We start from the raw sequence: 13895 nt of genomic DNA on the forward strand, positions 1-13895 counted from the left end.
AGCCTCAAAGCTTTCTGTACCCTACCCTGCCTATACTGCATCTTGCTAATGAACAAGGGCTCCTGAGCTGGCAAAACTGCAGCTCTGGGATCCACTTGCTGCCAGCTCACCTCCAGAATTGTTCTCCTGAGGCTCTGAGATCAGGGCTCTCAGGGAATAAGGTAGCAGGCTGTGTTCCTCCTCTGCTGTGGGACAGTTGTAAGCAGAAATCATGGGGAGGACAGGATCTTACCTCCCCACTTTGTAAACATGCAATAGAAGCAGCAAGGAGAAGAAGGCATTCTCTTGCCACAAGGTCCTTGTCCCTAGGGGGAGAAAGCTGGGGCAGCCTATCTTAGTCTCCAAGGACAATCCCAGTGGTAGCCCTGAGTCTTGTTATAGGGCCACATCTTCCATACCAGGCCATGGGATTGACACAGGCTCCTGCTGTCCCCTCAGAACAGCCCCACCCCAGTCCTGGAACAACCAAAACCTCCCTCCTCTGTGAGAGGTAGGGGCTCAGACACAGTTCTCATCCCAGGTTATCAGCATTATATTAAGAGGAGTTTTGGGCGACATGGGTCTTACTCACTGTACTGTAGTCCTCAGCATCTCAACTGTTATGTTCCAGCCCTAAGAATAGCCCTTGGGCTGGCCACTGGCCCTCCTGCCAAACTCCTGACACTAATGAGAACAGCATGTGGCTCCTCACCCTTGCTACTCACTGCTACCCTGGACGGTGCACATTCAACAGTACCATGGTGGTGTTCTGCTGCCCACTTGTTAGCCTGCACCCCCTGGTACTGTCGCAACTCAAGTAGACCGTTATGCCCCCATCATGGCTAGGGACTTCATAGTGTCAAAAGGAATAAGGACGGCACCCATCCGGGGGCAAATCCAGGAGGCACCTGGCAGTGTACTAGAAGAATCCTAAGGCCCCATGGAGATTGCACTTGATGCTTTCTCCCCCCACTTAGAAGTCATGTCCCCTACAGTTTCACGGGCTGCTAAAGGAGATTGGGGGACGAAACAGCCTCCCATAGAACCAGCTCTTCCCAGGTTGGCAAGGAGCCCATGGGGAATTACACCTTGACAAGACAGTCTCTTAGGGGCAAGGAAGCACTAGGGTGTGACACTGGGAAGCAGTGTAGCTTAAATTGCTAATGTTTAAAAAGGTCATGAGAAAGCGTTAGGTCATGACAGTGCCCAGGCTGAGAAGTAGCCCCTGTAGGTCTTAGACTAGGTTCCACAAGAGACAGTATGGTACCTGCTTGCTAGGTTTTATGCTGTTATGCTGGGTAGGCCCATGGCTCCCTGGGGTTCACTTCTGCAGTCTGGATGCCCAGCGGAACACAGAGACGCTCATGGTTTCCAAGCAAGTCCCCCTTTGAGTCAGAGGTCCACATAGACCCACTGGTCCACACAGACCCACTCTCCATGGCATACACAACGGGCCTGCCTGCCTGCCTGCCGATATGTTTGGAAGCTGAGGAGGAAAAGCCCCAGAGCCCTGCACTTTCAGGCCCAGGACACTAGGTCCTAAGAGTGGCTCAGGAAGCTGCCAGAACAGGCCAAACAACTCTGACCTTCCTGCTCTCTGCTTCTCCCCTAGACACTCAGTCCAGGTGCCGGAGGGGCCCTGTGGGGGTACTGAGGCTTCTAAGTAAAGAGAAGTAAGGGGTCTACAGGGAGCTGATTTTCTTGTTGGGGACACATGGACAGGTGGTGGCAGGCCTCCAAGAAAGAGTGGGATAGATAAAGAGGGAGCCCTGTGAGGAGGGCCCCAAGGGTTCAAGGCCACCCTAGTGACCCAGATTTCTTTCCTCAGCCATTCACCCACCTGCTCCTCACCCAGCCCTGCTGGTCTTGATGCAGGCATGCCTGCCTGCCTTGCTGAACGATAAGTCCTTGGCCAGCCGCCCTTGTGTCTGGCCTTAGGAGCCAGGGCCTCTTAGCCCTTGAAAATTTGCCTTGAGTACCCACATCCACGGGCCGGTCAGTCTGGACAGACAGCATTATCTTGGCTCATCTCTGGCTCCTGTTGCCACCAGAGGACACTTGCCCTAGGAGAAAACTGGGATGGTCTCTTAGATAGTACTTCCAGGCAGATATTTGATAGAGGCTCCCCCAGCCCCAATCAGGTCCTGGAGGAGAGCTTGGCAGTTCTAAGATAAGTCTTGACAGGCCTGGAGAACTGCTGACCATGGGTAATTGGTGGGGTATCTGATCTTCCTCCTTTTTTTTTTTTTTGTTCTGGAACTTATTCTGTAGACCAGCCTGGCCTCAAACTCAGATGTCCACCTGCCTTTGCCTCCCAAAGTGTTGGGATTAAAGGCATGTGCCACCACTATCTGGCTGTCTGATCCTTCTTAACTGCTTACAGCCCCCTATCCTGTTCCTGCAGGCCTGCATTCTCCCACTTCCCCACCATACATTTGATCACACACATTTGCAGAGGCTAGCAAAGGTACCCATGCACACTTGGGCATAGTGGCCCTCAGAGTCTCAGACTATCCATAGACCAACATAAGACTTCTCTTGCTCCTTGCCCAGGCCCGCACTGCCTCAAACTGTAATTTCTGCCTCCCTTGCTCGTTTATCCCATGTGCTACCAGGCATGCCTAGAGGTGCCACACACTTCGTAAAGCACTTTGGTCCACAAGTTCCCTTCCCTATTACTGAGACTGACCTTCAGTGTACACTATGGAGAGACCCAGGTCCTGAACTCAGTCATTGCCACCTCTGACTGACAAGGTGCCGCATCAGGATTCCTTGGCTTTTCTCATCTTAGATCTTATTTTATTCTCATTCCCTCCTAGACATAGCAGAGTAGACCTCAGCAACCCATTTTCCAGAAAATAGGAATAGACTCAGTATCCTGTTTTACCGAAGACAGGAACAAGGCTCAGAATTTCATCTTATACAAGGGAGGATCAGGGCTTGCATCTCTGTCTTCAGAAGATCATGAGACCTGGTGACATTATCAAGCACAGTTCTAAGGCTGTCATAACTACATACGCACGGGACCAAGGATCTGTTTAAGTGCTGTCCCAAACTTGGCCTCATAACAGACACTAGGTATGTAGGCCACAGAATATGTGGTAGTCCTGGTGCCCAGAATTACCCTGGGCATGACAGGTCCTTCCTTCATGGGAGCTAGACTGTGTTAGGGGAAGTCCATGTGGCATTGGGATCCATGGTGTACTAACTCCCCACCCTGAGAAGCAATCTAGGGCCCAGATGCACTGTGGCTATGCAGCACCATGTCTCTGGCCTGCTAGGCCAGCTCTTCATGAAGAGGCTTGGAATGAGGGCCAGTAGACTGGCAGGAGCTGTCTGGTCCTGCTGGGGAAATGACTAGCAGTGAAGGCCCAGACAGGCTATGCTGGCAGCCTGCAACGGTCAAGCCTGCTACTATATATGTTCTAAGCCATTCCTCCCTATCACTGCCCCTCTCACTGTCTGCGTTTAGAACTGAGCCTGCAGGACTCAGAGGAAAGTGACATGTGTCTTTCTGACCTGCAGCAAGCACGGAAACCCTATGATGTGCGGGACGTCATCGAGCAGTACTCTCAGGGCCACCTCAACCTTATGGTGCGCATTAAAGAACTACAGAGAAGGTGGGTACAGAAACGGGTGTGGTGACACAGCCCTGGGAGGAACCTGGCCTCACGGGGAAAGAAAGAGTTCTTAGTGAGACCCACCCCTGAGTTAGCCTCCATCCATGGATCTTCCTGCCACTGGGGTGGAGCTAAGGATCCTGACCATTCAGAGCCAACACGGTCTGGGATTCTGGTGTCAACCCTTTTTCCATTGAGGCAATGTGGTCCCTGGGGCCCAGCACAGGTTTGGACCTAGAAGGCTAGTTTCATGGTCTAGCTTGCAAACCTAGCTCTGTGTATATCATGAGGTGTAGCTGGGAGAAATGACTGTACCTTCCATAGACAAGGCCAAAGGTTCAGAGCTTCTCTGTTCTCACTCCACTCATCCATCCAGAGAAGTCTAAGCACCTCAGCTTCTGCCTCTCATCTTTGAACTTTCTGACTGGCTCTCTCAAGAGCATTGGCCAGAGGGTCTTGGGTGCCTCTTGGCAGGTCTTGAAGTGGCAATGGAAGATACCCCTGGAGTGAGTGTCATGCTGTCCTCTTAGACACAATAGCCTGTCTTTGTGGTGCCCCAGGCATTGTGTGAGTTGGTGTCCCTCTCTTCTCTCCCAGGCTGGACCAGTCCATCGGAAAGCCATCTTTGTTTATCCCCATCTCAGGTGGGTGTCTGCACTGGTACCTGGACAGGGCAACCCATGACTGACTCTCTCACCCCTCCACCCCCCTCTGCCTCTCCTCTTCACCACAACAGGCCACTAGGACCTCCTGTGTAGAAGCCAGAAGGAACAGATAGACCCTGGTAGGCAAAGTGTCTGTAGACAGGCTGTATAATGGGATGTTTTGGTGACGATAGGACCTGCTGTGTCACTTTAAATAACAGATTTCTAAAGTAAACTATGGGTATGGTAGTGTGAACCAAGGGCACATTTTTCTGTGCTGGAAGGGCCTAGTGTGGCACATGGATCAGATGAGCAGCCAGCCCAGGGTTTCAGGGGCCATGATGGCTCAGGTGCTCAGGGAATGCACAGTGGCATTGGATGGGCTAGTTCTTGGCTTGGTGGGAACCCCCAGGTCTTCAGGATAAGGGAGAGAAAAAGCAAGGCACGTTATTCCTTGTGACAGTGCTAGCAGAGGTTCAAACGGGACTGTGGGGCATAATCCAATGTTGGGGACCACCGAGACAGCAGACACCCTGGCCTGGTGACGGGTCCAAGCCCAGCAGGTATCACACACAACCCAGCTGAATCAACCCCTAGACAAAGAGTGTTCTGTCCCTCCTGGAAGACTCTCAGGGGCTCCACAGCCAGGAGAAGCAAAGATGGAGCCCAGATCCACTCTGCCACTATAGTGCCTCTCGCTGCCCTGACCCTGCTATTGTAGTCGCGAGAGAATTTTAAAGGGGCATCTTTACCCATTTCCCCAACTCCTGCTCCTTAGGTTCAGTCCATCCAGGCTCCCAAACCCACACCCACAGCCTCATACCTCTGACTTTGTGCTTTATCCCATAGAGAAGAGCAAGGACCGTGGCAGCAACACCATCGGTGCCCGTCTGAACCGGGTGGAAGACAAGGTAGGCTCCCACATCCATTCTGTCAGCTCCGATAGTCGCCCTCCTCAGCCAGTGCACTACCCCAAGGGCAGCAGCTCACTGCACCACTGCACTCTGCTGATCTCCTCTGTGGGGTTCTTGAGAAGCACACTATGCGTGGTGGGTGGGCAATACATCTCACAGTTGTGTGCTTAGGTCATCAGAAGCCTGCCTACCTGCTGGCTGCTTCTGCCTAGTGTCCCAAGGCCTGTGACCCTGCCTCTGCCCTGAGAATTAAGGAGTATGACCTCAAAGTCAGTCACACTGAAACCTTGAATATAACCTGGCTCTTTCCCTCCATTCCTTACCCTTCGAGCTTTCTGCTCTAAGTGCCTCCTGGCTGTGTCCTAGTCAGGAGGTGGCTACAGCCAGGCTCCCATCAACCTCTTCCCATAGGCTACCTGGATAGGATCCTTGCTCTGAGTAGGCCAAACCTTCAGAAGACTCGGAACCTGGATAGGGTAGATTTCTGAATGGTTCTGGGCTCTGCTTACCCCGGACCTGACTAGTGTGGAAAGTCCTCCTCAAGAGACTATGGTAGGTTATGCTCGATCTGCCTGGCCAGGCGATTTTTAGCATCCACTACTATAGGCATACCCTATGGTAGCTCCTTATATTCTGACTGCCCACAATCTCATGTTCCAGAATGTCACAGCTGGCATTAGCTAGGCCACTAGGCTACTCCACTGCCCTCCATGTTCTGTGCCCAACACCCTACCTTTCACAAGCCGCTGGAGGCTCTGACTCACTCGGGGAGCTTTCTTGGGCCCGTGGTACAACCCACTGCTACTCTTTGAAGTCTCTGCAGTTTGAGGTGTGCCGTTATCTTGCCAGACAACTTGTCTGTATACACGGATTTTATCTGAACATAACTAGGAGGCTAAAAATAGTGGAATTTCAGTTGAGTGGGGAGTGTAGTTGCTGCTGGGTTGCCCTAGCAACGCCGGCTCTGGCTCTCTTCCAATACAGGCTGCAACTGGGCAGGTAGGCAAGGATAGTCTGGCCCACATAGGACAAGCCAGTTTTCCTTTTCTTAACACATCCTGGGCATTGGGCTCTGAAGTCTCTCTTCTCCTCACTAGCACAAGTGTCCCCAGTCTGGGGCAGCCACGGAGCTCTGTGGTCAGTGAAAGGAATCAGGAGGGGGCATGGTCGAGGCTCTGGATATTCTCTGGGACCCTGGGGGTGTGTATGTCCAGCACCAAGTTTCACTATAGGACCTGGTATAACCTGTAGCATCCCAAACCTGAGCAGGAAGGTACTGTGGCCATTGATCAGCAGAGTGCCCAACTAGAACAAAGATTGTGCACATCTGGCAGGACGGAAAAGATACTCAGAATGTTCAGTTCACAAGGCCTAGGCTCAGTGGTGGCTTCAGAGCCTTGTTATTTGTCTGTGCGATCAAGGATACCCTTGACTTCCCTCTTCTTTGTACATGGGCCTATTGAACCATTGACAGACATCCCGGTTTGAGTCTCCTACTCAACCTCTCAGACAGCCCCAAGTCTTTCCTGGCCAAGGCCACCTTTGCTGACCACTCTTACTGCTGAGAGGAATCAGGGAGGTCTTTCCCCACCCTCAGATAGCATAGACCAAATTCTAAGTATGTGAGCCTTCTCTCGCCAAAAATTTGAAAGCAGCCTGCTGTCTCCAGTCCCAGTAGATACCACAAATTCCTGACCTGATCAAGTTCTATCCCATTCTAACTGTTCACCTTTCCCGTTCTCCCCATTACACACACAACAGGCTACCCTTAATCCCAGACCTGGTGTCTCCTATAAGTGACAGAAGGTGATAGGTATTGTCTCCCACCAATGTCTCCCTTTCCAGACTCAAGATATGACTGCCCAGCAGCAGTTGGGGTTTAAGAACCAGGTCACAACTCTGTGACCAAGGTGGAGCCTGTACTGGCCCAGGGGCAGTCAGGGGCAGAAGTACGTGTCAGCGTTTCATCAGATCAGAACAACAAAGGGCTCTTTTTCCAGAGTCCATGGTCTCTGGGAGCAAGGTTTAGGAACAAAGCTAGGCCGATCCTCAGAGCTCCTGGTGACCTTGGCCCTGTCTGGGCTCTGAGCCAGGTTTGCAAGGATGCTGGGATCCTGCACAAACACCACATGGACATCACCCTTCATCTTTACCCCCTGCCTCAAGATGGTTAAGATGGAGGAGTGAGTCCTCTGTCCAAGGCCATGGTCCACACTGAACCAAGGCATCTCCCAGAACTCTAGCCTGGACCCTCATTGTACATCAAGAGGCTGTAAAAGGTGCACTGACCCAAGCGGCCCATGGCAGTCTGCCCAGTCCCTCCCCTGCCCGGGACCACTGCCCCCCTGTGGGGACAGACCCTGGGAAAGAGCTTTGCTGGGCCCAGAGGGCACGATGGCAAGGCCGGGGCCCCACATTATCACAGTTATCAACGTAACCATCGGGACCAGAAACAACCCAAGCGCAATCCTGCTGACCTTGGGAAGTAGGGGACAGGAAATCCCTGGGAGCCCAGCAGTCCCAGAGCCAAGCCAGTGCCAGCCAGCCTGGCTGAGCCCAGCCAGAGCCCCTGGGCTTCCCTGCTGACAGCCCCTCCCTCCCATCCCTCCAGGCCAACTGCAGGCTGGCTAAAGTCAAGTCTCCAGTGCCCAGAAGCTCACCTAGCTCAGCTTAACCCCTCAGCTGTGAAGGGTGTCCCACCATAGGCCACCCACACAACAGGGCTGAACCCCATTCACAAACAGCTGGATCTCACTCTCAGAAGGGGATCAGGCTAAGCATCCAAGGAGATTTGGGGTGTCTACTTGTAAGAGTTTCCCAGGAGAAACAAACTGAACTTGTTCAGAGGTGCTTCGGTTTTCCTGAGCGGGAGTTTCCTTAGGTCTAGGCCAGGGACCCATACCAGGGAGCCATGCCCATAGACTCCTGTCATGCAGTCACCGTATATTATTGATTCCTTTGTTCTAAAAGATCAGTCTCCTGTGGTCACACAGCTAGTTATACAAAGAGCTGGTCCTCATGGCAGTCACAGATGTGGGAAAGGGAAGAACATTTCAGAAGTGCGAAGATCCTTTGGAAATGAGGCTGGAATCAGCTCTGAGAGCTAAGGCTGGGTAGGGGTCAGTGGCCTTATCCAGGGGCTACAGCAGTCAGGACTGGTGACAATTCAAGACAGTATAGGCCATTTTGTTATCTCTATAACAAGAACCCCAGAGTTCTGGCCCCTGCCCCTTCTCTCTGTTGCTTAGCCCTGCCTGGGCCCCCCACTGGCTTCCTTAGGGTCCTCTGGCTCTCTGTAGAACCCACACCCTCCTCTTCCCCATGGTGTTCTTCGCTCTTCTTGGACCTGGACCTGCCGCAGTGTTTATTTTACAAGCTAAGCTCACACTGTCGTGCTGATATGCCGAGCACAGTGGGGCCAAGAGACTGACTTTCTTGTTTTCTGCAGGAAATGTTTGTAGCTCAAAGCCGGACACAGGGGAGCTCTGGTTTCCAGACCCTGCTCACAGGGCATCTGGGGGTGGGGGGTGAGGCCCCAATACTCCTTCTGCCTAGTCCTGTCCTAGAACCCAGGCCATACACACTTCCTGTACAAGGGCACTACCCAGCCCCCACCATCTGCCTTTACTTCATGGATCATCTTCTATCATGAGGCCTACAAAACAAAGTGGCCTCTGAGACATTGTCATCCCAGGCCATTCCCTGGGTATCCTGTTCCATCCTTGCTCTCCAGTGGGATGTCTTCTAAGCCCAGGTCTTCAAGTTCTCTGGCTGGGGGATTAGTTATTTAGACATCACTGCAGACTTCCCTACTTCATCTCTCACATCCCATATTAAGTCTTAAATGCTGTCAAAATCCATTTAATTCTATTCTGCCACTTTTGCTGAGCTGCAGCTCCTCACAGATTAAGTGGTAAGGTGTTCCCACCAATCCTGTATCTGGGAATACTTTATGTGAGTCTTGATTTTTTTTTCTCTCTTGAATGTTTGTTAGAACTTTAAGGTAATACCATCCAGACTGCTGCTTCCTTTGTGAGAACATTTTAAACTACTGATTACAGGGATTTAAGGCTTATGAACTACTAGGGCTCTTTATTTCTTCTTGTGTCAGTTTTGATAAGCAGTTGGGCTGAGGAATTTGTACCTTTCATCTTGGTTTTCAATTTTATTGGTGTTTACTGTGCATCTGTAGCATCTGCATTTTGCCCCCGCGTGCTCTCATTCCCAGTGTTGTTTATCTGTGCCTTTCCTGTTTCCCACAGTGACCAAGCCTGCCATGCATTCCCCAATTTTATTGATATTTTCACCAAGCTTTTGGCTTTGTTGATCTTCTTGACTGTGGATTTTATCTTGCTTATTCACATCTGTTTATCTCTTTCCTTCTAATCCTTGGCCTTAATGTATTTTTCTCTCTCTAACTTCTTAAGCTGGATAATTAATTGTTAACCTCCAGATTTTCTAGATTTTTAAAGTGTGTAAGCCATGATAGCTATTCATATCCTTTACACTATCTTTTTTCTATAAATACCACTGAAAAGGCATAACTCATTTTTTGAGACAGGGTCTCACTGTGTAGCTCAGTTTGGCCTCAAACTCCAGACTGTCCTATGCTAGCCTCCTGAGTCATTGGGGGGGACAGACCCACAGCGCCGCCTCAGGCTGCCTACATTTGATAAAGAGCTTCACTTCCACTTTCATCTGCTTATGCTGTATTTTTCTAATCTCCATCATCTCTTGTTTATGCCAAGAGTTATGCCATGGCAGCATAACTGTGTGGTTTTCATCATTGTTATTATTGTGGTAGAACTTTCTAGTAACATTGTTTCACTGTCAGAGAAAGTGTTCCTGGGATATCAACCCCTTGGAATGTTGTGAAGGGTGTTTCATAGTGTACCACGTGCTCAGCCTTTGTAATGTGCCTTGAGTACTTGAAAGCATATTCTGCAGCCATTGGATGCAGGGCTGTGTTTACAAGCGCTAGAACAAGCTTGTTCATTGTTTTATTCAAATCTTCTATATCCTCGCTGGAATCTCTTTATCTATTTGATCTATCATTTCTGAGAAGTCATAGGGTAAATTTCTGTTTAACTTTCTAGGAAACCACTAGACTATTTTCTAAAGTTGTTTTTTTTTTCTCCTTGTTTTCCCATCAGCAATGTGTAAATGCTCACTTTCTCTCAGCCTTGCAACTAGGCAGCAGGCCTGGTCTTTTCTATTTCAGCCCTGTTAGTGAGTATGTAATGGTATCTCATTGTGGTTTTGATTTGCATTTCCCTAATGACTAATGATGTTGAGCAACTTTTCATGTGCTTATTAGCCATTCATAGTCTTCTCTGGTGAAATGTTTATTCAACTCTCTTGCCCGTTTTCCAATTAGGTACTCCGCTCTATTGTTGAGTGGCAGGAGTTTTTAATATGTTCTGGGTACAAGTCCTCCATCAGACGTATGACTTGCAAATACTTTCTCCTAATCTCCGGCTGTCTTTTCATTATCTGAATTGTCTTTTAAATCACAGAAGTTTTTAATTTTAATGAAGTCCAATTTGCCTTTTGTATGTTTTGTATGGTTCCTGCTTTTGAAGTTCTTAGACCCCTTTGCACTATCTGAGGTCATGAACATTTTCTTGCTTTCTTTCTTTTTTCTTCTTTTTCTAAAAATTATATAGAATGAGCTTTTGTATTTAGGTATAGATTTTGAGATAATTTTAGGGTATGATATGGGATAAAATCTAAGTTTTTGTTTGCTTGGTTTTGTGTATATGTATGCCTATGTGTGCGTGCAGGTACACATGTGTGCAGGTGTATATGTGTACAGAGGTCAGAGAAACACCTTGGCTGTTGTTATTCAGCAGCCATCCCTTTTATTCTTTGAGAAAAGTTCTCACGTGATCAGTAGTTCACCAAGTAAGTGAGGCTGCCTGGTCAGAGAACTCCAGGGACCTACTAGTCTCCTCTTTCCCAGCCCTGGGATTACAAGTATGTGCCCACCATGCCTGACTTTTTTACGTGAGCTCTGAGAACTAAGCTCCAGTCCTCACGCTTACACAGCAAGTTCCTTAACAACTGAGCTATCTTCCCAGCCTCTTAAAGGTATCTAGCCAGAGACCAAGCATAATGGTGCACATCTTTAATCCCAGCACTTGGGAGGCAGAGGCAGGCAGGTCTCTGTGCATTCAAGGCCAGCCTGGTCTACACAGGTCAGTCAGGGCTACACATACCCTGTCTCAAAGACAAAAAAAAAAAAAGGTATAGTCCACGCCCAAGCTGACCTCTAATGGTCTAACAGTCTTCAATATTAGCCTACAGCAGATGCCACAAAACAGCTGCTTCTTAACCTACAGATAGTCAGTTTTCCAGCACCATTAGTCAAAAATCTTTTTCTTTGATCAATTAGCAATGGCATCTTTATTAGAAATCAATTAACTGAGCCTGGCACAGTGGTACACACTTTTAATCCCTTGTACTTGGGTATTGATACAAAAGGACCAGGAGTCTAAAAACAGCCTCAACTACATTCCAAGTTTAAAGTCAACCTGGGCTGTCTCAAAAAAATTTTTAAAAAAATTGTTGACCATAAATGTATGGGCTTCTTTATGGACTTTCAATTCTATTTTCTTGGTCCATATACTTGTCCCTAAACCCACCCCACACCTTCTTGATTATTGTGTCTTTGCAGTAAGTTTGGAAATCAAGCAGTGAAAGCCCTCTGATTTGATTTTCTCCTTGCCTAATCTGAGACCTAAAAGTTTTCATTTGAATTTTAGAATAAACTTGTAAATTTCTATTTTTAAAAGAGAAAGAGGGGAGAAGAGGCAGGTAAACAGCGTAGCTGGCTCCTTTGGGTAAATGGACATCTGAGACCATGAGTACACTATCTCTTTCCTTGTATGTGTTTTACTTTCATTTCTTGAGAGGTAAGGTTATGACAGGGTTTTATTTCTTTATCCCAGGCTAGCCTGAAACTAACTTTACCGTAAAATTCACAATCTACCTACCTCGGGTTCTAGGATTACAAATTTTCTAGTAATTTTTTTGTAGTTTCTGATGTCTAAGTTTTGTGCTTTTGTTGTTGTTGTCAAATTCACCTCTGCTTTACTCACCATGCAATTGCTAATGGGATTGTTTTTCTTAATTTCACTTTGGAATTGTCAGTTACTAGAGCTAGAAACACAATCTTTGGCTGACCTGGGAAAATCCAAATTGGCTAGTCTTGGTTTTCGGGTTTTGTTCTTGCTGTCAATTCTGTTAGATTTTCCATTCCTGCTACAGATAATGAAGAAAAACTTACTTCTTCCCTTCCAGCCCAAATGCCTTTAGTTTCCTTCCTTCCCTCCTTCCTGCTCTCCCTGCCTTCCCATTGCTCTTACCTTGGCTGAAACATCAGTAATGTGTTAGAAAAGACTGGAGAATCCACTGGGAGAAGGCCTCCAGTCACCTGCCAGTAAGGATGGGGATGGCTTTGGATTTCCCATCAATGCTTCCTGTCAGCTAAGGATATTTCCTTCAATGCTGAGTGCACTGAGAGCTGACCAGAAGTAAATGTGCAAGTTTCCCACATGTCCTTTCTGACTCTATCGAGGTGACCACTTGGCATTTAACCCCTTATTCTATTAATACAGTATGATACCGTAACTGATTTGGGGGTACTAAACCAACCTCACATTTCTGGGATAAGACCCATTTGGTCATAGTGGGTGATAGCTATTTTTATGGTGCAGGGCTCAGATTGCTATATTGTGTTAAGAACATTTGTATTTGTGTCTACACACACACACACACACACACACACACACACACACACAACGAGACGGACAAAATGGAGATTGAGGCAGAGTGTCCTTGTATAGTCTATCCCAGGCTGGCCTGGAACTTACTATGTAACCCAGGCTGGTCTCAAACTCACTATGATCCTCCTGACTCTGCCCCCACCCCCCAAATACTGGGATTCCAGCACTACCATGCCTGGCTTGCATCAATAGTCGTAAAGAATATTGTACTATGGCTTTCTTGTGCTTTGTAAGTTTTTTGTGTATGTGTGTGTTGTACACATGTATATATATATACACACACATATATACATATATATATATATACATATATATGATCAGCAAATTTGCCCACCTCTTTCTCACACACACTGCTTTCCATGAAGTGCCTGCTTTGCTTCCCTCTCCTGCTACTACACAGATGGGCACACATCCAGCCTGGACTTTCCGCCCTAGGCTCGAGGTTTTCCAGACCACTCAGAAGATAAGAGTTTAAGCTCTAATCTGAGCTGTAACTAGCTTGAGGATACAGCTTCCCAGGGTAAAAACTGTTCCCTTCCTCTTAACAGTTAAAGCCATCTTGACAGTCTTCTCAGGGAGAGGGTTAATTTTGTTGACTTTCCCACCGAGCTATTTGAAGGTTGGAGCTTGGTGAAGGTTTCTGCTTTGAGACACCCAGGTTCCAATGCCCAACGTCGTTAGTAAGGTTGTAGAAACTAAAACTCCTGGTGCATGGGGGCCCTTGGAAGTGCTCACCTCTGAGTCTTCGGCTTCTAACCTCCCCACTATCTAGTCAGCTCCTGGCTGCTAGTCACAGATTTTTAATTTTCCAATAGCGGCTCTAAAAAGTAATACAATGAAATTAAAATCACAGTCATGCATTTTATTTAACTCGGGAGACCCCAAATACTATGATTCCAATATAATCAATACAAAAACTGTTAGAGCAGATGCCAGTCTTCCCTTATTCTG

At 48.2% G+C, this 13895-nt stretch overlaps 1 protein-coding gene across 2 annotated transcripts in view; it reads left to right on the top strand.

The window, feature by feature from the left end:
- Kcnq1 (potassium voltage-gated channel subfamily Q member 1) overlaps positions 1-13895 on the top strand; it is a 321067-nt gene that overhangs the window by 251084 nt on the left and 56088 nt on the right. Inside the window, exons 13-15 of one of the 2 annotated variants that reach the window (XM_038335391.1) lie at positions 3505-3599; positions 4197-4243; positions 5093-5154. In XM_038335391.1, coding sequence (XP_038191319.1) covers positions 3505-3599; positions 4197-4243; positions 5093-5154 — 204 coding nt within the window. The remainder of the gene's footprint in view (positions 1-3504; positions 3600-4196; positions 4244-5092; positions 5155-13895) is intronic. The other variant, XM_038335401.1, reaches the window with a different exon arrangement.

Source organism: Arvicola amphibius, chromosome 1, assembly GCF_903992535.2.
Source record: "Arvicola amphibius chromosome 1, mArvAmp1.2, whole genome shotgun sequence".
NCBI classification, from domain to species: domain Eukaryota; kingdom Metazoa; phylum Chordata; class Mammalia; order Rodentia; family Cricetidae; genus Arvicola; species Arvicola amphibius.